This window comes from Prinia subflava, chromosome 2 (genome assembly GCF_021018805.1).
Source record: "Prinia subflava isolate CZ2003 ecotype Zambia chromosome 2, Cam_Psub_1.2, whole genome shotgun sequence".
NCBI classification, from domain to species: Eukaryota; Metazoa; Chordata; class Aves; order Passeriformes; family Cisticolidae; genus Prinia; species Prinia subflava.
Window position 1 is genome coordinate 50607696 of NC_086248.1, and position 26367 is coordinate 50634062.

Below are 26367 nucleotides of genomic sequence, written 5' to 3' on the forward strand. Positions count from 1 at the left end.
ATCATCACAAATACTCAAGCTTTTTGGCAACAGCTGCATTAAGAATGAACCATATTTTCAGTTCAGTTACCTGAGTTGGCAATGGGTAAAATGCTTTCTGATAACAGCATCTTCAAAATGGCGGAGAGTTTGAAAATGTGCATTTATTAAATGATGCATTAAGAATGGAAGAATTCCCTTCCTTCTCCTTACCTTTCAACCCAATTTCAGGTTGTAATCCTGAATTTCTCAATTGCGGCTCCTTCTGAACAGCTCTATACTGATACCTTCCCACTGGTGTTTTTAAAATTTCTCAGTTTGTTACCCAACCCACCTGACCCTTCAAAGATTAAGAGCTCATTAAATGGCAGAAAGCTCCTATGAGATTCTGTTCAGTCAGAGAACTAAGGCTCATCTAGGAAAAGGAATATGCCATGACATTTGAGTTTTATGGCCAAGACCTGAAATCCCTGAGGTTCTGACCCTTTGGCAGTACACAGCAGAGCTGTTTCAGAGACAAAGTCCAGTGGAAACAGAGGATTTGACAGCAAAGTCATCTGCAAAAGCAGAGCTTCCTGCTAATCACAAAATTTTGCAGCAGTCCCGAGTTTGAGGAGTCTGCAACACATCGTGGAGATCAATTAAGAAGCACAGACACTAACACATTAGATGACTTTGCACTTCTCTGATAAATGGGTTTGTCGAAACCTCGAGAAAACAATGACATTTTCACAAGGATTTCTGTTACACTGAACTGGAATTTGCTAACAGAAAGAGCAAGAAGCTATTTTAGGAACTTTGTATCCCTAATATATGATGCATGATATTTTACTACTACAGCAAATTTCAGTTTCTTGCCATTTTATTATCTATTACAGCTAGACACCAGTGATTTGGTTTTCAAAGTTGTAGGGTTTATAAAGGAGAAATAAAAAATAAAAGCAAACTAGAAACTATTAATTCTAGGAAAGGGGACAGACAGAGAACATTAACATATCCATAGATTCAGTCATCTGAATGAACATCACAGCAGTACCATTGCTGCGAGCAGAAAGTAAACTTCATGTAAGATTCGTGTTACTGTTTATAATTGAACATTGCAACTGCATAGTGTTTAATCAGATATTTTTTCCTTCTCTCTTATCTTAAAAATGGTAACAACCCAATCTAATTTAATTTTTTCATATTTGCAAATTTTATAAGAGACTGAAATCCTGAGGGGTTCCGCAGCAGATGGATCACTGTGTTATTCTAATTACAACTAGCTACAGGTTTACAAAGCTGTCATTTTTTTTAAGATAATCAAATTCTCATTTCAGTAAACATGATAAATGCTGAATATCTATGTGCTATACTGAATTCACTTTCATGAAAAATGTGACTTTTCTTCATTGAAATTAAACAACTATTACAAATTGTTTTTCAGTTCCTCAGACCCAAATTTATTTAGTAGAATGGTGGATACATAGAACTGCCAAGTTCATGTTGGCTTAGGTAGATGTGGAGCGAGAAAGTTGTTACAGTCTAACAACTCATTAGCTTTACCTCATACAAAAAAACATCTCTACTGTAACTAGTTTTAGGATTTAGGTAAGATGGGTCTTACAGGAATATATGAAAAAGATACTGTGAAATAACATGGCATTGAATAATTCTCCTTGGAGAAATTGCAATGCTTCATAAAGACTACCAGAAAACCTTGGGAAATGCACAGAAATCTGACCAATCGTTACTCAATCAGTGAAAAATCTAATTTTAAACAAATAAGGTCTATGTTTTGTTGTCCCTTTGGTACAAACATAGGAAGCATAATGCATATCTGGGTTCTCAAAGCGCATTATCCTCCCTTCATAGGAAGGCCATACTGTTTATTTTATGATGTAAAAAAGAACCCAAAATGAACATAAATTTCACTACATGACCAATTCTTAATATCATACTCTTTTATTGTTTCAGGGTAGAATTAGAATATGATCACAGATTCAGTTCTAGAGCCAGACTTTTGCTTCATGTCAATCAGCATGAGTTTATTGGCCTAAACGAACTTCCCTGGTTATTGATGTACCTGTCTGAAAAAGGTGCTATGAACTTTTAATAAGTATTTTTCTATAAAATGTAAAAGAAACCTTTATTAAAACTTGCTGTTTGCCTGAGCAACACTTTTTCCTTGGCTGGAGAACTCTTCATGAAAGAAATCTGTAATAATCTTGTTGCTGACAGGGAAAGAACTCAGTAAGGTACTACCAGTCCTTTGCCTACCTCTTACCACCATATTATTGACTATCGTTGAGAAGACTTCTTATTCTCCCACTTCCAAGCTTATCTTCATTAAAGCACATGGAATATCAAAAGCATTTGCACATGGAAACTCTTCATTAGACAAGACTTTAAATGTTAGAGGCTTTATTTGATAACTGAACAGGAAAACTTATCCAGAATTAATGTCCAATAGTGCCTGTATAAGACCCAAAAAAATCTCCTCATTCAGAAAGTACACAAAGAAATATTAGACAGACTAGGTTTATCATTAAAAGAAAATTATTAAGGCTCAAAAAACTCCCAAGAACTGAGTTTTTCACTATGTTACATTTGTTTCTGTATCTATTCTTTTGGATTTTTCATTCTAGATAATTAATTGAATATATGCAATTGTCACAGGATTTTCAAACTTGGTCTTTCTTCAAAGTTGACATTAAATTTTAGATAATTAATGCAGTGTTGATGCCACCTCCATCTAATCAGTGGTTCATGGTGAAATCAATTAAATAGAAAATCTACGTTCAACCGTCCTGAATATATTTTAAATCACAGCTTTGACTAAAAGGTTGAGAGGAGTGGATTAGAAGTAATGAATAATCACTTGATGACTAAGTGAATGGAGTAAGACCTACTGCTTCTCTTTAGAGATCTTTCACATTGGATGGAAGCACTTAGCTGTCATAATTAAGGAAGAGTAGAATTGCTGCCTTTGCTGGGCATCCATTTGAAGAATGCACACTCAGACTTTTGTTCTCCCTCTAGTTAGTTCTTTCAGTTTGAGCTTTTAAAGGAACAACCAAAATTATTATTTGAATTAGGAAGCCTCAGAAATATGTAATTAGCAAGCCTTGTGAGTCAATGGAATTATTTTATTGCTCATTATACCTCATGAAAAGTTGAAAAAAATACAGGACAAGACAAAACACTTCCAGGACCTTTTAAGAAAAAATAAAATTGTGATAGAAATAACTGTCCCATTAACAACTCTCTTTATAGAGAAAAGAGACAGATTCTCAAATGAAATTAAGGATATCCTGTTAGCAAGCTTTTGGGAGGTAAAGGCCACTACATAAAAAGAAAGACAGCTTCTAAAATTTCTCAAGGGGTTTTACGCTTTAAAACTTTAAAGGCAAGCCCCAAGTCTCAAAGGATACTATATTTGCATCCTATGGACAGGAGAGTAAAATATCAGTATAAATAACAGACTCTCCCCAAAGCAGGCTTGATTCTCCACAGTTAATAACAGAATAAGTACTCTAAATGGCTGACCTACAACCCAAGAGAAGGGTCGTGAACAAGCAATGAAGCATGAAAGTGCATTTTCCAGCAGATATTAACATTGCTTCTAAATCATCTAATTTTACCAGTGCTTCAAAGTATTACAACATATTACTTTACACTCAGAATAAATCAACTTTATCATTCTTCCTTTATTCTTTATGTTGTAAGCATGACATCTTTACAAAACTAACACTCAGATTACTCTGACAACAATAACAGTTCTTTATATTGTATTAAAAGATATGTATTAAAGTGTATACCTTTGTGGAGCTTCCAAAAGGTGAGCCAGATTGCTTAATCTTACATCACCATCTTAAATATTTATGCCACCAGCTTTGCAAATCATCCATAACAGGTGTCAACAAATACTCTGAATCACAAGCTCACCTGTTCTGCATCTTTCCATTATACACACAAATGTGAAAGCCTATCACTAATAATCATCTGTTCTATTCACTTGGGCAGATCAGCTTCTGCTCCAAAGTGAGGTATTTCCCACCAGTGAAGTAATGGATTTCTGAGCTGTTAAAGAACATTTTAAACAACCCTCAAACTGATGCAGATACATTTAAAAGAAAGCCAATCTAAATAGGAAGAGGCTTCATGGCAGTAAATTATTAGGAGACTGACCTTTATAGCTTCCCGTGCTGAAATAACAATCTGTTCTGCTTTCCGAAAGATGTGACACGAACTTTTCAATTAATTCTGCCAAAACTGCAAAAAGCAAAAAACCCTTAAAACATCAGACGCAACAAACAAAATATGGAACTACATCATCTAACTAAATGAAAATAGGTGGGAAAGTAAAGCTATTTAAACTCCTGCATATTTATTCATATTTTTATGGGGGAACAACTCAAAAAATGTATCGCACTTTTACATTCCTAAGACCATTCCTAACTTAAATTAAATGTTAATAGCTTTACTGAGAATATATTCAGTGTAAACAGAAAGAGAATCTCATATTATCTTTATATCCTCCAAGGATTACTTCAGAATTTGTTACACAGTCTCAATATGAAATGAAAATTAACTATAATTAAACTATAATATCCTAACGCATTTGTCTGTGTATGGAGACATTCCTTTCCATTCCAAGAAAGAAAAACAATAAACAAACCACAAAACCAACCAATCAAGAACCCCAAATAAACCAAACAACTCACAGAGAAGAAAAAGCTGACATCAACCCAAAATTATGCTAACAAAAGCACATGAAGTTTAAGGGCTGTTTCCAAAAAAACCTCAATATAAAATCAGCTATGCCATCACAATATAAAAATTATCAACTTAAATTTATGCAATAGGAGTATTTCATTTGGGAAATTCTGTATTTAATGATGACCATAATGTTCTTCTTCAGTTCTTGCTGTGGAACCCTGAGTCTGCAGATACTGCACAGCTAAGTCCGATGCTGACATCTCTTCACTGTGGAGGAAATCTTATCTCCCACCTTGATAGGATGTTAGCCAGGAAGTTAGCAAGACCTCTCAGTGACAAATAATTATCCAAACTGTTCACGATTCCTCAGTTCTACAAGTCTGAGGCTATGGCAACTGAACACATCACAACATACAAGTTTAAACAAAGGAGACGAGGAAGCTTCTACCCAAACTGCATGGAGGAGGCTCATATGAGGTAAACCGTATTAGGAATTTAGGATATCAACAATGAATTTTTTAATAAGTTAACGCTACCCTAAAAGAGCTGCTGTTGGCTCCATCAATAGGATATAAAGCATACAGATAGGCATACTGATACTTTTTCCTCACAAGAATGCAAAGCAAGGGAGCGTGTTTAGAGAGTAACAACTGCTGTTACCTATGGGATTTCCTGTTTAAAGACCATGTCACTATTTCCTTGGCAGCACTTCCAGTTAATAGCAATGAAGCTTCAACTCTGTTCCCTCATTCTTGCACATGACTCCAAGCACCCGCTGCCCAGGTGGGTTTGATGGTTTTAAACTGATTAGTTCACAGAAAGATAGAACAGTGTGGGTTGGAAGAGACCATAAAGAACACCCAGTATCACTACACCCTTTAAGCAGACAGTGGCAGGAGCAGCTGCAGCAGCACAAGTGAGGCAGAGCAACAACACATGCTGGAGGTGGCAATGATGAAAGCTAGAAACCTCTTGAGCTAGCCATGATGACAGGAAAACTGACACAAGCAGTTAAAGAGCAGTGAAAGCTCTTTCGGGAATGGGAAGGAGGAGAAAGACAGAACCTCCACCCACAGTCTGATGCTTGTTATGTCAGAAAAAACAGTGAAGAAAAAGATATAATAAAGACAATTAATTTTTCTTCCAATTATTTTAAGCTAACATACACAGACATTAAATCACATTTTTGTCCTGATTAATTGCCTAAAACACTTACAGAAATTAATTTAAACTGAATGAGTCTAAAAAAAGTTTTTAAAAGGTTGCGTTTTGGTAATGCTAAAGATGTTTCACTACAACAGCTAAACATGAATTTACCATTAAAGTTCCAAGTCCAACAGTTAGAAAATTAATTTTGCATTGCAAAGGACTACTAAATTAAAACTAAAAACCTACATGAGTAATTTATATTCTTATACACTCTTATAGTGGAAAGAAACTGCTATTAAATATAACATAGCATTAATCATGGTTAATAAAACACATGGGGGCTAAAAAAGGCAATTTACTTTACAGAAGAGTATCAATTTATTCTTTTTTGAAGACTATACAAACTCACTAATCCTCACTAATATGCTTAATGGAATTTGGCCCACAAACAATATAAGAAATATTTGTGTAAAATAAGCAAATGCTTGTCTATTCCTGAAACTGTAGACAGCAAAAAGCAGAAATTAGACTTTAAATTTATAACTAGCTATATATTTACTGTATGACTATTAGTATGGTGATTATTGAAATATGCCATACTATATTAATAAATGGGAACTATGTTAAGACTAAAATATCTCATAATTCAGAAAATTTAAAACCAAGTTGGGACATTGTAGATTTCTTCCCTTTTTGTTGTAAGGCATTGACATGCTTGACCTGGCAGGTGAATACTTCAATTCAGTGCTTGAGTTAATAGGAGAAGTGAAAGTTCAACTGCTAAGCAACATTTCAAAACTCAAGCACAAAATTGATTTCCAGCATTTGAAAGTATCTAAGTGCCTATCAGGATCTTTGAAAATATTTTAATCAAGTTTGAGAGACGAAGACACACAAAAATGTGTCTCAAAACACACGTGGTTAATACATAAATAGAGGGTTTTCACAGGACACTGCCTTTTCCAAATGAATGTCTATTTGAAATGACGAGCAGCTATTTTAATTTTTGTCTTTTAATACTAAATAATTCTGCTGCCATTTGGACACTACTGCAGAAAACTAGTTCAGTGATTCCTCACTTAACTGGAAAACTAGACAAAAGACATTTAGGCAGGTTCACTGTACCGTACAGTCAGTATTGATGTAAAAGCCCAAATTTTCAGGTAAAGTTTATGTGGCCTACCAACACAGTGAAAATGTTGATTTTCTTAAAATATGGTAGCTTGGCTGTATTAATATTGAAGTTTTTAAGAGCCTAGCAATCATCTCATGGAAATTTAATTCTTATACAGAAACTAAAGAGAATTTTATTTTAGGTGTGTGTTATCATATACAAAATAAATGGAAATGTTTTTAAGTTTCTTAAATTACTACAGTATGCTCATAAAACACCTACATTCCTGCAGGATTTTCTTTTTCCTTGAATAAGTAGTGTACAAAAGGAAGGTAACTGAAACAGCTTCAAAACTGCATAAGAACACTGCTTTAAAAAAAGCACGTGGTTAAAACTGTTTTAACTAACCTAATTCCTACTCTGAAAGTTTTAAAGCAAAAAGGTCAAAAAATGCAAAAAGCATCAGACTTTTTAAAACCCTCTAATATAATTAGTGTTATTGGATCATATTCTATGATCCAGATGTTTCAGAGGAGTTTAAAAGAAAATACAAAGGATTCTTTAAACAGCAGTTCTGCTCTCAGGCACAAGGTGACTCTCAGGGCCAGGAGGTGGACTCAATTATCCTTGAGGGTCCCTTCCAACTCAGCTGATTCTGTGACTCCTGTTAGAGGCTAGAAATTCAAGAATGAAAATCTTGGACAGATTACTTTTTTGCAAGAGTAGTGCCAGAAATTTTCAACTCCATCAACCATACTTCAGTTTAATATGTATATGAAAAACAGAGTTAGCAATTCCATTATTGGTGGCAACAACAAGGAGGACTTTGAATTACTGTACATTGAAATGACAAATGAACAACCTACATTTTTTTGAAAAGAAGAAAACAAGATAATAAAAATTCTGGCAGTGCTTCCATTAGAGATGAATATTGCATATGTTATATCAATACACAAGTATTTTCTTTATTAATGGAAAAAACAGTCTTTCAAATCCAAACCAAATCTGTAGACACCTGCACACACATTTGCATGCACTCACACTGCTTACAGTGGCTCCAAACTGATATAGGGGACAGAAGAAAGAATTTCTGATCTGCAATTGTTTTTTCTGCATAATATAACGACCCACTGTTCCACTTGAATTCTGACACAAGCTTCCTTGGAAAATCAAGGACATAAAAAGGTAATCATCTATTTTGTACTATTCTGAAAACTTCTGTTGGAAATACAGTATCAGCATTTTGTTGTCCTGAACTAAAAACAGTACTACAGCACACAACAGTCATGGGTTCTTTATCCTATGGGGAAAGTAATGCAGTTAGTTTTAACTTTTTGCTGCAATTGCTAAAGGCTGCAGCAGACATACATCACAAACAATGACACTGCCTCAAAGGCTCATTGTATGTTTTGTCGACAGGTTTTGATAGAGCTATGTCAGATGATGCAGAGCTCACAAAATATTTAAGGATTCCACAACACTGTGTTGACTGTAACCACTCTGCTTCCATCAAACAATTCACTTATAAAAGCTGAAGAGAATTCCTGTGTTTTACAGTAAGTTCTCATGTGCAAGTTCAAGAGCTGCTATCTTTTCTTTTCTTGATTGGTTGGTTTTTATTAAGAAAAAACTATTTGGAAGTAAATTAATAGGCCCTAAAGAATGCCGGAGATCTAAATCCAGATCCTCAGGGAGATAGGTGATGGAAAATCTGAAAGAGTCTATGGAATAAATAATCTTAGCTGAATTTACTCGCCTTATCCACATCACTTATGAATAGCTTGAGAAGAATAGGATTTGGGGATGGAATATCTCATTATGAAGGGAAGAATGTTAGCATATAATTGATATGATCTCTACAACACCCTTAATTTATTTTGCTTTGGGTTTACAGTCTCCTAAAAGGGGAGAGGAATAAGGATGTTGAATCTGCCCAGAAGTCAGTTGCTGATACAACATTCACTGGGAGCAGATGGGAAAAGAAGTTGCTGGAATGGAAAACAACAGAAATGCCTTCTGCCATACCTGAAGGACAAAAAGGAGGATATAATTGAAAAAGGCATGGCTAAAATAGTCAAAATAAGATTCTGGCTCAAGAGAAAAAAACCCAAAACCACAAGCCACCTCTCAGTCATGTGAAGTATTTGAACATGCACTATGCTAAGCCTAGATTCACATGGAGGAATAATTTCTACATAAATCTAAGCTATTGTTCAGAGGAGTTGATTTGCCTGCTTCTTTTTCTGCCAAAGCTTAGATGTCAATACACAGAAATGTACTAAAGACATTTAGATGTACTAAAGACACTTCAGGGAGGCCACAAGTCCTTGAAAGAGTAGTCCAAATGAAGCCAAGACATAACCTGACCAAAGGCTCTCCCCATGGTTCTCTAGCTGATAAACAACCCAAAGAAAACAAGGAGCTATACACCCACAAATCTGTGGCACCTTAGTGGAAGGAATGACTGGAAGAATGTCTTTGTCATTCAGTTTATTGTACTTAGAACAACAGATTGTAGGGGATGGTTGTCTACAATATGTTTTGCTTTTAGGAGATCAAGAAAAATCCCAGACTTTCAGTCCTGACGCATTAAAAGACAAGCAAGCCTGAGGAAAGTATCTCCTTTTAGCAGTTCAATAAAGCCTTCTTGATGTTTGAGCACAGAAATTACTTAAAAGCTACAGTCAGAGGTGATGCTTTAGCAGAGAAAACACCAGTCTAAGGACATCCCAAAAGCACTGCATTACCATTTAGCACAAAAGTATTGACCAAGTCGATAGGAGAGCAATCAACATGGGAAGGGTGAATTAGAGATATTGATACTGTATAGTTTGTTCAAGAATTTTTTGATGGAGTTCAAGCAGGTTCTATAGATTCAGCATCTGGTAATCCTGACACCAGGCCACAGAATATTTTAAACAAATCAACACACATTACACTATACAGTCCTTGAATCTAATGTAGTCTTTGCTCATTATATTCTGGTTTGACTCCTGCTAATGTCAGTCTCCCTTAGAATGGGCCCAATACAGAAAGCACAACTGTGCATCTTTGTTCTGTAAACCATGGTGATTGCTCCATCTGTAAAAATAGAGAAAGCTTTGATTCCTGGGCATCTGGACTGAAGTCTCTCACTCCTCTGAAATTTGGGAGAGCTTTGCATGCTGCAAAAGATACACAGCAGAACAGCTGTCTCTTGTAAAATGGATTCAGTGAACATAATGCGGTCTCAAACCACAGAGCTGCAGATATTTTATTTCTTCTGAAATATCTCCAAGCAGATACAGAACATCTGAAGAGCTTTGCAACAGCCAGCTGTATTATCTACTTATCTAAATAATATAAAGGAAAACCTTAGACACTTGTAAACAAGAAGCTAGACTACACACTGACCATCTGACCATAATCAGAATTCCCATGGGAATGGAAGCCAGCAATTTCTGAGAACATCTTGCTTCTTTATGGCTACACAAGCTTATATGACATCAAAAGGGAATTATTATGTCTTACCTCTGCTGATTTATGTAATATGGATGATCTGTGTATTTGATTTGGCTGCTTTTGGTTTTTTAACTATAGCAATGCTCCTACATGATCACACTGTTCATTAGAAATGCATATGAAAATTAAGAAAAACCTGAATTAACATGTTCTTTGATGTTTAGTATGGCTTAATTCTGACTTTTTTTACTGAAATTGCCCATTAATATAATTTCCGAACCCATGGTAACTCATTCACTAATCTCTGAGAAATGTCTCTTTTCTTTCAGGCTTTCATTTTCTCAGTACCTCAATAATGGACCCTTTGGAGATCTGGAACAAAGACTTGTATTTGAGCCCTCTTTCTCTGTCAGATTTCACTGACGGCATAGAAGGATAGCAGTTGTAAAGAGAAAAATAGGACATAAAACAAAACCCTTGTTTTCTTGGGAAAATCCCATTGAAATAGTTTTCATAATCAACACAAAATTATGGACTACTTGTATAGATAACATACTCCTCAGTGAAAATACTAGTGGTCTTTCACCTGCTTTCTTTGTTAAACTTCTTGAGTCATACTCACTTGGTCCACTGATGCTATCTGGTCTGGTTTTCATGACTTTGCAGAACTGTTTTCTACAAATTTCTGCCCACCCAGTTGGCTTGTCTGGACTTTTTAAGAACTTCAAGAGCTTGTCAAGATCTTTATCTAGAAGAAATGAAAAATCAGTGTTATTCTATAATGATCATACACTGACAAAATAGTTTGAGGTGAAAGGGACATCAAAGATCACATCCCCCAACTCCATAGCCACATATATTTTTGGCAGCCCTCATAAGGAAATACTACATAAACATGCCTTTTCCTAAGACAAAGCTGGGACAGATGACCCAAACTGACCAAAGGGGTATTTTACACCATATGATATGCTCAGTATATAAAACGGGGGAAATAAAGAGGAAAGGGAGGAACATTCTGAGTGATGTTGACATGATGACATTTGACATGGCGGTGTTCAACGGCTGGACTCAAGTGACATCTGAGCTCTTTTCAAACCTAACTGATTCTTGTGATTGCATTTATCTCCCTAAGAAACCATTACAGGGGATGGGGTCCTGCTCTCCTGCAGATGGCTGAACACCTGCCTGCCACCAGGATGCAGTGAATTAATTCCTTATTTTGCTTCAAATGTGTGCATGGCTTTTGCTTTTCTATTATACAATCACAGAATAAGCTGAGTTGGAAAGGACCTATCAAGATCATTGAGTTCAACTCCTGGTCCTAGGCAGGGCACTCCAAAAGTCACACCATGTGCCTGAGAGTGTTGTCCAAACCCTTCTTGAATTCATAAAGGCTTGTTGCTGTGACCATTTCCCTGGGAAGCCTGTACCAATACCCAACCACCCTCTGGATGAATAGTATTTTCCTGATAACTAATCTAAACGTCCCCTGACTTAGCATTATACCATTTTCTCAAGTCCTGCCATTGATCACAAGTGTGAAAAGATCAGTGCCTGCCTCTCTGCTTCCCCTCGTGAGGATGCTGATGACCACAGTGAGGTTCAACCTCCTAATCTCGAGGTTGAACAAACCAAGTGACCTCAGCCATTCCACCTAAGGTTTCCCCTCCACACCTTCACCATCCTTGCTGCCCTCTTTTGGACACTCTAAGAGGTTAATTTTTTTTATGTTTTGGTGCCCAAAAGTGCCCCCAGGACTCGAGGTGAGGTCACTGCAATGCAGAGCAGAGCAGGACAATCCCCTCCTTGCCCAGCTGACAATGCTGTGCTTGCTGTCCCCAGGACATAGCTGGCCCTCCTGACTGCCAGGGCTCTTGGCAACTACCAGGTAACTTAGCTCCCAGAGTACTTGATGGTGCTATGAAATACTTTCTGGCCATCTTGAGGGGAAAAATAAAGATAGTATCTGAGACATGGCAAATGCACATGTGTTTGCTCCAGCTGTGTACAATCCCTCTGCTGTCTGACCATGCAGTCCCTATCATATGAAAGGATTACCACTTACACTAAGTATTCACTAGGGTGAACATTCCTCATACCATGCAAGATCTCCTTGTTTCTGTTTCTACATTTTGGACACTATAGAAATGAATGCTGCCATGAAAGGTAACTTGTCATTAAAGCATTGTCCTAGGGTGACTTTATGATGCTTGTATCCCCAATTGTCTGTTGTGTTTATGCTGGATATTAAGTTCTGCACCTTCAAGACTTCCGAGAGCGAAGCAGGAAGAAGAAGCGCAGGAGTTGTTTGCAAAAACTGCTCTCACTCCTCCACATTCCCTCTCATGGACTGTGTTATCTGCATCACGGACAGGGGGAGAGAGCTCCCCTTTGCTTTTAGTTAGTTTTTAGCTAGCTGAGGCAGACCAGTTCCCCAGAATGTGGCTTTTCCTTTTCATGGAACTGATCAGCCTGCTCTGGACTGCAAACACAGAAAAACAATGGAAGCTCGCACCTGTGTCCCGCTGGACCCAAGATGTGGCATTTTCTGGTGCAGGAGGACTGATAAGAGACTGAGCAAGCTGAGCTACACCCCACCCCTCTCTCTCTGAATTTGCCATCTCTTCAGAGCAGCAAGAGGTTTCATTGTTTAATATTATTCTTTTTTGATGTTTATGAGTACTTTGCTTATTAAATAAACAAGTTTTTTCCACTTTTCTCAAAAAAGAAAAGCTTTTTCTTTTTGGTGGGGGATGAGCAGCTTGAATCTGCTTTCTAGAGGGAGCCCTTTGGAAGTTTCCTCCCAAAATTTGCCCTAAACCAGGACAAGTGTCAATAACACTCATTTGAGCTAGTCTATGGGTATTTAGAATACTTGCAGTTAGTTTTACTTCTTTATAAACACTCTTTCCAAAACAATCTTATTCTTTTGAGATTATTAGAATATTTTCAACACAATTATGATTTTGCATGTAATTTATTTTAAGCTCAAGACCTTAATGACTTCTAATTAGTAGATTGTATCCGTGTCATTGGAATTTATTATACAATACATAACATTTCAAAACAATCTTATTATAGTAACTTAATTATTATCATTAATGACCCCAAATTAATCACCCTGAAATTTCTTTGTTATCCTCAAACAAATAAGTTCTCAGTATCTTCCCAAATAACATGCAGTGATGCTTAGAACAGTTTCACTTATGAAAATTTAATCTGCAGAAGGATTTAACTCTTACAGTATTACCAGTATGATTTCTATTTCTTTCCCTGTCCTTTTTTATTATTTCTGAAACACGTGAGTATTGAAGAAAATCCTAGAACTGCAAAGAAACACTCTTCAATACAATTTAAACAGTTATTTTACTTCCTCAAGGATTGTAGTAATTCAGTTTGGCAGACAAGGATCAGAGACTACAAGCTGAGATTTAATCAGTCAATGTACCAGAGACCCATGCAACCAAGATACTGTGGTGCAGTCATGTATTTAATATATCCATTACAAACTGTAAATGGTATCATATTGTGGAAACTTACTGCAGCTTTTTTTCTTCCAGATAAACCACTTGCTTCCCTTAACTTGTCATTAAATGTGGACTATCTGACAGTAGGTCATCACAGTACAAAAATGAAAAAAAGACAGAACCTTGAGTGTTTTTGGAATGACAATTGCTTACAAAAACTCATTATATCAAAAAAATGCCAGCTCACTTTCACAATTTAGTAGCACAACTTGCCCAACAGTATTACCTTGTAGCTGAAACTTAAGCAACAACACAATTCTGAGCTATACATATTATGTGTTATTCAGGGCAGGCTATCACACCATCACTACCACTAGAGGTATTCTAAACACACCATCACCAAGAAACAGAAGCCCTGCTTTTATTTCTTCTCTTTTCTGGTTTGTCACTAAATTAGTTCACTAATTATCCTAAATTAATTACTTGAATTTTTTTTTCCTGAAAAAAATACTAGACCTGCTGAATGACATAGAAGATAGAGGGTGGTGGAACAGTGGATGGAGAAAAAAATAGAAAGAAGAGAAAATACGAGGAAGAAAATGACTAAGACCTTTCTCTACTGATGCTAGCAAGCTTTTAAATATGGTCATGATTGAAAAGAAGACGATGTCAATTTAATTAATCTGCTGAACTCCTGCTCTCTTCTTCATGTGAGCTTATATTTCACCATCTCATACCTTATTTGTACTTACTTTGTGCTAGTATTGGTTGCTCTGTGTAATACCATGAAAAAAAAAAAAAACAACAAACCCACATTTACTAGTTTATGATGCCCTGAAATTGCACTATAAATAAGCTACACTTACATGCATATATGAAATCCGAACCACTACATCATAATAGTAAGTTTGAATTGATCTCCCTTTTCTAAAAGATGCTGCTTTACAATTCTCCAAATAATGCTTCAGCTAGCTTGTTTAGCTCTCCTAAAGCAAGTAAGACCAAGAAAAATTCATCAATGTTTTAGAAAACGTAAGAAATGCAACAAGCCCCTTCTCATCTGACTGTGCTTTGTGGCAAAAGTGTTTTTCTGTGATTAATAGCTAAGATCTGTAAATCCATGCATATCTTACTCAAAATCTAAACTGAGAGATGAGTAACCTGACTAATTTATTTGATTAGTACAGAGAAACAAATCCACATAGAGATATATAATTTAGGAAACCTAATGTGCATTTCTCACAGACCTTACTACTCTTTCATCTTTTTTTGAGTGGTCTTAAAAGCAAAAGGCAACATACTCATATACAAATACCAAGATAAATATAAAAAAGATGACAAGTCAAAGAAGCGTGGATGATAAAGGCATTTATGTGACATTATAAGGGATAACAGGAAAGATAACATGGCTGATTCTTTGACAGAGAAAGTTTAGGAAAAAAAGTTAAAGAGACTGCTAATACCAGATATTAAAAAAAAAGGCTGAAATCAGATTTAGAAAATAAAAACAAACTAAACAAACAAGCAAACAAAACCCAACCAAACAAGAAACCCTCAATGAAACTAAACCTGAAATATGGCAGCAAGTGCCATTCAAGTCAGCAGTATAAAGCAAAGAACTCAGGGAATAGTGGCTGAGATAAATTATCAAAATAATTGATAAGAAACAACCACAGATTTTTTGGTATCAATTCTGGACTGTATAAGTTCAGAAGAAAGTAAGATTAATGAATGGTTAATTAAATCCAAGTTTAGGGAAATGCTAAGCAATGAATGCATCATTGCAGAAGCTTTATGGACAATATTCTTCAGCCACAGTCATTACCAACTGTCGTAACTGCAGAGCTAGGACTAGAAAAGAAAAACATATTCTGTGCAAATAGAAGAGGGAATATTACAGTTTAATAGCCTTCTAAAGAGTTTAACTTTTAATAATCTACACTATTGTTAATATTACAAGTTAAAAAAAAATCTTTTCACAGTTGTATCCTGAATATAAAAAGACTATATCACTCTTTGAAAACCACTTAATAGTTCTTCCTCAAATTACCTTAATGAAATAACAATTGAAACAAGAAAAGCAACAGGGTATCTTGCTGCAGTGTAAACAGGTAGAAATGGCATAATTAATTTCCACATATAAATAACGATCCACCTAAATCATTCGAAGTTTCACTACAATCTTTGACAGAAGTGAATCATTAATATACTGCTATCCAATAGTTTTCAGACTCTAACTACTGGCTGAAATGATTACAGCATATTAATATACAATCAACCAAATTTATTTTTCCATAAATCCTTTCCTGCAGACCCATATACCACGCAGACAAATACCTAACATCTGCAAAACCAGGACAGATATTTGTAAACACTGACACACTACAAGTTTTCCTCAAATACAAATATATTTTTTGGGTGTCTGCTTACTCAAAGTGTTGTCAGGAAATGGAAGAGACTCTACTACTCCAATGCAGATACTAAATTTACCAACATAAACTACAATATAGTCCATTTTTATTCAATGAGTCAAAATATCCATTTGCCAGTGTCTGTAATCACTGTGATAGCACAGAATAAAAGCAAGAGTGTTAAAAAATAGTTCTGGTACATACAGCCTTCAGACCTTAGTGCTAGGAAACATGTTCCATACACTATCAGAATTAACCACTGCTCTGCTTTTTCTTACAGCTCATTAGTTCTCCCTTTGCACCCCAAACTGAACCATAAGGTGTCAGTGTTGGATGTTTAGCACTGTCCTTCAAAAGAATTTATAGAGTAAAACTCCTACCCACTTCTTGGGTTTTCATGATAGAAAATTCAGTGTGAACAAGTCCTTTAAAGTAACCCCACACAAGCTACTTTCAGTTTTATCCATGGTTTCCATTATACCAGATACAGTCACAGGATAAATGAAGTCCAGAGATCTGGAAATGAAGCTTCCTTTTCCCTGACCTCAGTTTGGCCACACTAGTTCCAAAATGTCCTGTTATGGCATCTGTCATTCAATTCCATCTGAGGGAGGGCTAGAAGCAGAAGTATTAGCAGTATTCTACTCAAGAGCACATCTGTAAATATTTATTTTTTTTAAACTCTCATTGGCCATCTCCAATATCTATTATATAAATATATTAAAAAACCAACTCCGGCTATGTTTTTGCATCTACCATCACAATTATGTGATGGATATAAGATACATTTTCAAAGTACAAAGAAAAGGTAAGTTTCTCTTGAGGTGTCCATGTCTCTTGAGCAATAAAAGAGGACACAAATAAGAGTCAGGACAGACAGAATAAAACCTACAGTTATAGCTTTTTCAGCCAAAGAAATTACACATTAACAGTATTAAGAATCTACTAGTCTTAATTATTCATGTCATAGAAACACTCAAAATAAGAGGACAGAATAAGACCTCCCAGGTTACATAATGAGGCACCACAGCATGACATCTGAACACACATAGGTTCAGAGAACCAGAGACATTGTGCTGGCCTTTGATCCTTGTCAACAGCTACAGTGAAGCAGCCCTGCATTCCCACTCACACCATGGCTGCACAACTCTTGCCAGTCAAGTCTGTGTTGAACCCTGTCCATTTCCTTCCACTAAAGCAGAATGAAAATTTAACAAGTATTTTTCTAAACTCCAAGCAATCTGAGTAGCACACAACATGAATTCTAAATATTCACAACAAAGAAGTTGTAAGATCTTGTATGAATGTAACTCATAGGTCCATCTTCTAATCATATTTTTAAACTCTCTTATGAAAGAAAACTTCTGTCACTGCTATGCCATGGAAACATGGACTCCGACAATATTATACTGCTTAAAAATACAGTTCAGATATTCTCCACTTTCTATTCATTCTGTTGATTTCTTTTTTTGCAAGCAGTACAACAGCAATTTATGAATTTCATTATTTTAATTTTTGATCTATTTATTCTAATGCTTTCTTTCAAAATAACTTACACATCCTGAAAGCTTCAGTCTGGTAAATCATATATTCACAGTTCAGTGTTTTTGGGTTTTTTTTAATCTAGTAGTGAAAACAACACTTTTAATGGTTTACTTCCCTTTTATTTTCGAACAACAAACACAAAATATTTTGACTCCACTACCAAATTTTGCAGTTATAACAATCTTTTACTTCAGTTATCTTTAACATCAAAAATGCCACTCCAAATTAAAATATTTCTTTGCTTTCAATTCTTCTTCAAACTCATTTGCAAACTTTTGAAACTTCATTTCAGCAAATTTACTGTTAACCCAAGTTTTATCCAAGTTTTCCTAGTTGGCTCTCATCCACAAAAATGACAACTGTAACATCTATTTCATTATCCCACTGGGTAGTGAAGAGCAACAGAATTATTCTGAACAAGAGAACAGAGGGATCTTTTGAACATATTCTGAGAATATTAATAATAATAACAATACAATATGTTTTTCCAACCTAAGAGTTGGAAACCCATACTACTGCCTCCTTGAAGACACCCACTTTAACATTATCTGATTGCTGTCTTATGAAACTTGCCTTGGGAAGCCTGGAATAGCATTAAAGAAGCTAAGGTACAGAAAATTCCCCTCTTTTATAACTATATGGCCTTTCCTCTGGTCAGAGCAGAAAATCACGTTTTAATTTTTTTTCCCCCAGATATATATGAACAGACTATTTTGTAGTCTAGAGTAAATGTAAAATTTCTATCACTTTTGTAAATCTGTCTCTGCTAAGGAAATCCACAAATAATTTCTAATAAATTCATCTCAGGGACATAGTAAATTTGAACAAATACAATGAATTATTTATTTATCAAACCATTCACCAGATTCTTTTGCATTGTCTACGCAAACTAAAACCTTAAAATAGTTTCTCTGTGTGAATTAAACTGCTCTGCCTAGGTAGTTCTTCAAAGGATTCTTCAGTCTGCTCACATTCCAAATTGATGTTCAGTGTGGAAACCAACTATCCTAAACGCTGTCTATTTCACACATCACCAAGCTCTGTAAACACAAGGATGTGAATCACGAAAATAGTGTACAAAAAACTCTGCAGTTTAAGCAAACTGTCTTGCTTCAGTTACTAGAGAGATGATATAAATGTACCTTATGAGTCACCCACCAGAGATGAGCCAGGAGGTTAATCTTGAAGTTTGCATAAGAATTAGATTACCAAACAGAGCTTTGCAGATTGACAGTTGCACAAAGCCAGACAAGCAAAACCAAACCAACTTATTTAGCTACAATTGCAGCCAACACTGAAATAACCTAAAGTACTTAATGAGACTATAATCTGTGGGATGAGAGGGTGGGGAGCAGAGGGCAGGGAGGAAGGAAAAAGGAATTTTTAAAATTGACTGAGATGCCTGCATGAAATCTATACTACTTGCATGCTTTCTATGTACCTTGTCTGAATTCAGCTTTCATAGGAGTTTCTGCAAGATAGCACTTTGGCACAGGGAACGATGAAAACATTGGCCAAGGATATAGATTGCTTCCCTAGAAACAGGACCAGAAATAATTTAGCAGAAAAATTAATAGTTTTTTCTCGATTAACACATAAAGGTACAGTTCCCAGAATTACCTCCTATGCACCAAAATTATGCTTGATACTACAGCTTCCAATGAGATGTGCCATAATTAAAAAAGGATAAAAACCACAAAAAAACCCACTTGAGAATATAATTTTATGGTGTATATACCACTGACAGTTTTGATTTTATAGTTCCTTTTTTCAACCACAAAGAAAATTGCAAGTTTCATAAAAATTATAAAAAAAACCCAAACAGCCTACTAAACTGTATTTCCAACTTTACACACTGATTTAGGTGTCTTTGTTGTGCTGACAGTAATCTGCATTTCATCTTAACGAGACTGACAGCCAGTGAGAAGCAGAACATTTAAAGAAGTTGCTTAACAAACACTCCATTGTTACACCATCGATGAAAGCTCTAGGTATTAGATACTGCATATGAAAACCCAAGCATGGAAAAAATATCAAATAAAATTAAGATAAATGGAAAAAGTAAAGAAAACACAGAAATATACATTCAAAAAACCCCACAAACGGATTGTAATCGCTTAAGAGTAACATTAAAATGGAGCAAAATAAACATGTCATCTAATGCAGTATGTCCCAGAGACATGGCAATCCCCAGATTGTGGGAGCAATGAATTTTCTCAGTGGATCACTTTTTTAAAGTGTTAACACTTCATAAAGCTAAGTAGTGACCTGGTATTTCTTAAATAATTTTTCACATGCCAAATTATCAGCAAAAATGCTCAGTTAATGGAGACAGAAATTACAGAAAGAGAAACTGGCAAACTTTAGGTGCTAACCTTATCTAATTCTCTCAAAGGCAAAATCCTTTCCTGTGGTCCTCCAATCAGATTTATCCTTACAAGAATATGGTTTCTCTCCACTGAAAGGCCATCAATTATAAAAACCCTGGGGGAAAAAACACAACACAGCAAACTTATAAATGTTAAAAAAATTAGAACTGCCTCGATTTACTGACTGTTTAATTCAGAAAACTTTAATAAGCAAGAATATTTTGAGAAACATACTGGAGTTAAAACACAACCTGGAATATGCAAAGGCATAAATAAACAGATGCATTTTCAGATGTCTCCAAGCATTGTTCTAAATTTGTGCTTCCCTACCTACTACTGATAAGAAACATTTGAGCATTTAGTAGACTCAAAAGAGTAGAAAATCTGTTAAGTTTTGTTATGTCACACAGAAATGATATAATTAGGGCATTGACAGTTAATGGACCATCAAAATTTGCTCCTTATTTGGCCTATCAGTGTACTTCTGCTGCCACAAATAAGCAGAGTTATTCATTATTTGAAACACAGCCAACTTGCTGTCTGAAGTCACCGTGTAGCCCAAAGTACAAGATTTTTGAAAGCAGTAAAATCCAGTTTTTATTCACCAAGTTTCTTAATAAAAGTTTTGTCTTAGTAGAGAAATAGCAGGTTTCATCTTCACCCACATTGTTTGACTTACCTTTGTCACGGTCCCATATAACAATCATTAAGAGGAAAATACTTAAAACTCAGCATGCCATGAGAAAGAAAAAAATGTCAGTAACTAAACGACTGTACACTTCTGTCTCAAAAACCCTTTTTCCCTTTTCGCTGTGTAATTTCATTTAGAAGACAGCAGTGCAAAGTGACAGAAGTTGGAGTGTTGACAAAGCTACAAACCAAACAATAACAACAACACTCCCCCAAAAAAACCCAAAGTACTGATGACACCTTTAATTTATGAACATAAAACAATACCCTGATATTATATTAAATACATAACATTAAGAAATGCAAAATTAAAAGGCATACTAACATCCACAAGTTTTAAACACTTTTTGTTTAAGAAACAACTTAAGAGTAATACAACTAAAAAGTAGAAAAATAACAGCTTTTTATTTCTTATACTTTTGGGGTGAACATGGATGAGAGAGAAGGCTATTGTATCTTTTCATAATTTAAAGCTGCTGATGAACCTGCATGTAAGGAAACTTATGGACATTAGAAGCCAGCTTAAGTGAAAGCATTTGTATGGTTAAAGCTACTAAGGCATTCATGCATTTGTTCTCAGAAGAGTTTGATAGCTAAAATAACATTTACATCAACCTCTTCTTACCTAGGTCCTTCTGAAGGTTCTGTGACATTTTCCTCCTGAGCAGTTAGTAAAACTTGTGACACTTTATACTGAGTCTCCAAGAGTAAAAGGGTATTGAGCTCACAGCATAGCACATTTAACAGCCTGCAGAAGGACACATTGAAATGACAGCACATCAGTCAGGACTCCAACAACGAACAGAAAGATAAGGATTAACATGTTTATGAGATCTTGCAATGGAAAGGGAGGGGAAGAAAAAAACAACAGAAAAAATCACTTGAAGTGTCTGAAAAAAACCCAGACACAACAAGGTCAGGAACACTCTTTTATATTCTTTTTAAGCACTCAAGTGGCACAACCTTAAGCAAACAGGGAATGGCACCCAACAGATTTTTTTGTGTTTACTGAATAACCAGAGAAAATACCTACTGGTCAGCTCAGTCTGCTTTTGAGTTTACATCATAGTGTAACAAAAATAATGCAGGCTTAGTAAGACATTCCACATAGAATCTAAGGAAATTATACAATAATAGGCTGGTAAAGCATCTCAGAATTAGATTGTCTGAAGGTAGAGGAAGGCAAGGAGGTAAAAAATACCTTTCCTTTAGAAAAGAGGCATTTAAGCCCTTGTGTATAATCAAATTTAACACTCTTCAAAAGCAATAAAAGATTTAACATGTAACATAACCAACAAATCCTCTAGGATGGGGTTTTTTCAGAGAAAAGCAAACAGTAAATGAAACTAATAATAACAACAAATGCACAAGACAGTACATTATATACAATTTTCTTTCATAACTTTGGGGCAAATTAGCAAGGTAGGTACTCCAATATATTTTCATATAAATCTGAAGTAATGCAATCCAAATCATATTGCTTTTTTTAAACTAATCTATTCACTCTAAGACCACAACAAAATAATTTCATTAAGGGCTTCCAGTTCAAGGAAAATGATGAAACTAAACATTACTGATTTTATTTCCTGTTTTAACACACTCATAAAATGCGACATAAATTAAGGCTGATCAGCATGATATTTTGCACTCACACAAGATTTGACAGGAACTACAAAATACACTGGTTTAAATTCATAGTCTGTTAGTCAAAGTTTATTTTCTTCCCTGTGATTCCCAATATGTTTCTACAGACAATAGTAGAAATTCATAAGCCATTCTCTCAATAATTTAACACCTGCAAATTTATACAGCTGTGGCCAAGGATTAAACAGCCAAGATGAGACTGTCTCAGTTTTTTTCCTGTTGTTTTTTAAACAATTTAATCTGTTCAGTTTCACTACACTTCAGCATTATTTCTTCTACATTAACTATTTTTTGACATCAATTTGTTCTCAGAAGAAGAAATGAGAGAAAGAAGGAGAAAGAAACTGTAATTTTTATTGTTATTTAGAAGCAGAAAATCAGAAAAGAGCACTGAAACCATTATGAAGATGGATAACTTTTTCTGTTAAGTACACTAAATGGCAAAGACCTGTTACCAGCAGTTAAAAACCACTTGGTAGAAGACTAGTAGCTGAGAATGCTTTATAACATCTCCTCTGGTAGGCAAGGCAGAATCAAAAAAACAAAACAAAACAAAACAAAACAAACAAACAAACAAACAAAAAAACAAAGACCAACCAACCATGAATAAATAAATTTAGGTAGCTAGAATAGTAGTAGAATAAATTATGAAATATACAAGATGTAGTGTGAGCAGCTGCTTGGGCATTCAAATGAAATTTTCACTTATTTGGAAGAATACATATAAAAATGCTATTACTGAAATACAGGTTATTTGGTTAAATGTAATATTCCATTGATTACCTTCCAAAATCATAAATGTATAGACTAAAGTTTACAATAAAAAAAAAAACCAACGCATTTTACAGTGTGTATATTTGTAACCATGCTAGAATACAGCTAGGGAGGTTTTTTTGTTATTGTTGTTTTTAATTGCATTTGGAACATAAGAATTGGATCAGACTACCCATCTCAATATCTCATCTATAAGAAGTACATGCTTATGGAGCATGTATAAAACCTTCACAGATCTAACACAGTAAGATCAAAGCATATCTTTTTGAGATACGTTTTAAAATTTTCTTTGGAAAGGAGAACACAGAATTCGCAACCTGAACACAGCTGAAAATTGGAAGATACACTTCCATGAAGTTCTTGTACCTGGGAAGAACCCAATGCAACAGTACAGGCTGGGGACCAATTGGTCAGAAAGCAGCTTTGCAGATAAGGACCTGGGGATCCTGATGGCCAACAGGTTGAACATGAGCCAGAAACATGCCCTTGAGGGCCAACACCATCCTGGGCTGTGTAATGAAGAGTGCTGCCAAAAAGTCACTGAGGGAGGTGATCCTCCCCCTCTATTGGTTCTTCAGGTAAAGTCATACCTGGAGTGCTGGGTCTAGTTCTGGGGTCCCCAGTAACTGCATGATATGGATCCACTGCAGCAGATCCAGAAAAAGGCCAAGAAGATGATTAAGGCTTAGGCCATCTGACACAGAGAAAAACTGAAAGAGCTGTGACTGCTCAGCCTGGAGAACAGGATCCTCAGGGGAGATCCTGTCGGTGTGTATAAGTACCAAACACAAAGGTTTGAAAACTGAGTTAGATTCTTCTCAGTGATACCCAGTGAAAGGACTAGATGCAATGGGCATGAATTGAAAGACAAGAAATTCCATTTCAATATACTGTGATGGTGGTAAAACAGTGGAACAAATTGCCCAGAGATGCTGCAGGATCACCAGCCTTAACAAAATTCTAAACTAGATTGGACACAGCCTTGTGTAATGCTCTGCAGTTGAATCCACTTTGAGCAGAGCTGTTGTACTACACATTCATCCATCTGCCTTTTAATTCTGATTATATAATTCTACAATCTAATAAGATATACCATACACCCAGGAACAGACTGAAATGCATATAAAATATTATCTGAAGGCAGTCTTTTATAGAAGAGAAATTTTAAAGAAATCCAGAAATATCAAAATACATATCATAGTTGTGAAAATAGGCTACAAATAATTTTGTTCTGAATTCTGCATTTCCTGCCCTAACAGTCTTTCTTGAAAGGTGCTCCCTGAATTCTAGCCTTCAACTACAATGTCACAACTAATACTTCACTGTAGAATTCACTAATCTAAAAGAAAGCATTCTAACTAGTATTTCGCTCCACAGGATTTCTTCTTGCTTTTGGTCTGTGGAATCATAATGACTTCTTTAATTATGACAGAACAAAAGGTCCTTTGTGGGATATAAATCAGCTAATAAATACATTTGGCTATTTTTTATTTTGTCTCTCTAAATCTTTTTGCCTGAAAATAATATAATTAAACTGCCCATGATTTACTCTGAGTTGCTAAAAATACATATTATGAAGATAGCTTATTACCATCTCAATATTTTTTCTATGAGTTCCTTTTAAGAACACAAAACAGTATGTCTTTTGTTCTTTTTCCCAACGTCAAACCACGTTTCTCTTAAAGAAGACTTTTATTATGGTAAACCCAATTCTATTTTTCTCCAGTTCCCACTACACCACCATAACATTATTCTTCTTTACTTTCATAATGTATGTTCTTTCCAAAGCCACTCTGATGTTCTGTCCTCACTTCAGGTGTATCTGCTAATGCTCAGTTGGTGCTGACAGATGCAAGATACTATTCCTGAACTCAGCAGCTGTAACAGTCTGTGGTGGGTTGACACCAGTCAGCAACTAAGCACCCTCCCTGCTGCTCACTCCCTTCCCACCAGTGCCTGGCCAGTCTCTGACCAATGAGACCTGCAAGAACAACCTCCAAGCCCCTCAGTTTTTATTGCTGAAAGAGATGCTATGTGGTGTAAAATATTCCTCCGGTCAGTTCAGGTCAGCTGTCCCAGTTGTTTTCATTCCCAATCTCTTGCATATTCCTAGCCTACTTGCTGGGTAATATTGATAAAAAAGGAAGCCCTATTGCTGAGCAGTTGCTTGCACAGTCTCGGTGGAAACATGCTGGTACCAATACTCTTTTAGTCCCAAATTCAAAACGCAGCACCCACCTGCAGTGCTATTAAAAAACTTAACCCCAGTCCGTACGTAGTCCAGTGAAACAAGATAAAATTTTGTGTTATAAGCAGCATGAAATTTCTGTCATATAGAGAAAAGAAAGCAGCTCATCCAAAGTAAACTATACTACAATCTCAATTATAGATGTCTGCATGCAGCATAAAATGGCCAACTAAACACAAAATGCTTACATCTCTGCTATAGACAGTGACATGATGCTGAAATAGAGGACTAAACTGGTCTTTAGTAAAAGTTTTTCTTTTGGCTTGTAGCTACTGCCTTCTGCAGATATACGCATGGCTGAATCAGGCCAGTGCAAAATATATAGCATGATATCTGTAGAGAGCTCAGCTGTGAGACAAAGCAAGGTGGTTTTTCTTTTTATCTCTCAGAAATAAATATTTAAAAACTGAAGAGCAGTAAAACAAGCACTGGAACCTCTCTACAGTACCAAGACCTACTTTTCACTAAATGAGTGTGTACAACAAAAGTGAAATCCAAAGCCAAACTTGCATTAAACCATTTCAGTGTCATAATCATGAAGGACAGCCTCAAAACATTTAACACCAGAGCTTACATTAGCAATTTGATTTATTCTTTATTATGCTTTGAGTAAGAGCCTAAATTTCAACAAGAATGTGGATTCAAACAGTGAATGGCAATTGTCCAGTGCCAGATCAGTAGACAAAGGCAATGGGTAGCAAAAAACTCTAAAGAAGTCAAAAGCCACTCAGTCAGTGCTGGAACACAAAGGGCATTTGGAAGCTTCAGCCAAGCAAAGCTTTGCACACTGCCTCTGCAAACTGAACAAAAGACATTTGCAATGAGCAGATAGAGG

General features: G+C 35.7%; 1 protein-coding gene across 4 annotated transcripts in view; it reads right to left on the reverse strand.

The window, feature by feature from the left end:
* Positions 1-26367, reverse strand: part of TBC1D32 (TBC1 domain family member 32) — an 83197-nt gene that overhangs the window by 13006 nt on the left and 43824 nt on the right. For all 4 annotated transcript variants that reach the window (XM_063389896.1, XM_063389892.1, XM_063389895.1 and 1 more), the window contains 5 exons: positions 21492-21614; positions 20183-20291; positions 19249-19342; positions 11007-11132; positions 4150-4233 (listed from right to left, as the gene is read on the reverse strand). In XM_063389896.1, the coding sequence (XP_063245966.1) occupies positions 4150-4233; positions 11007-11132; positions 19249-19342; positions 20183-20291; positions 21492-21614 (536 nt within the window). The remainder of the gene's footprint in view (positions 1-4149; positions 4234-11006; positions 11133-19248; positions 19343-20182; positions 20292-21491; positions 21615-26367) is intronic.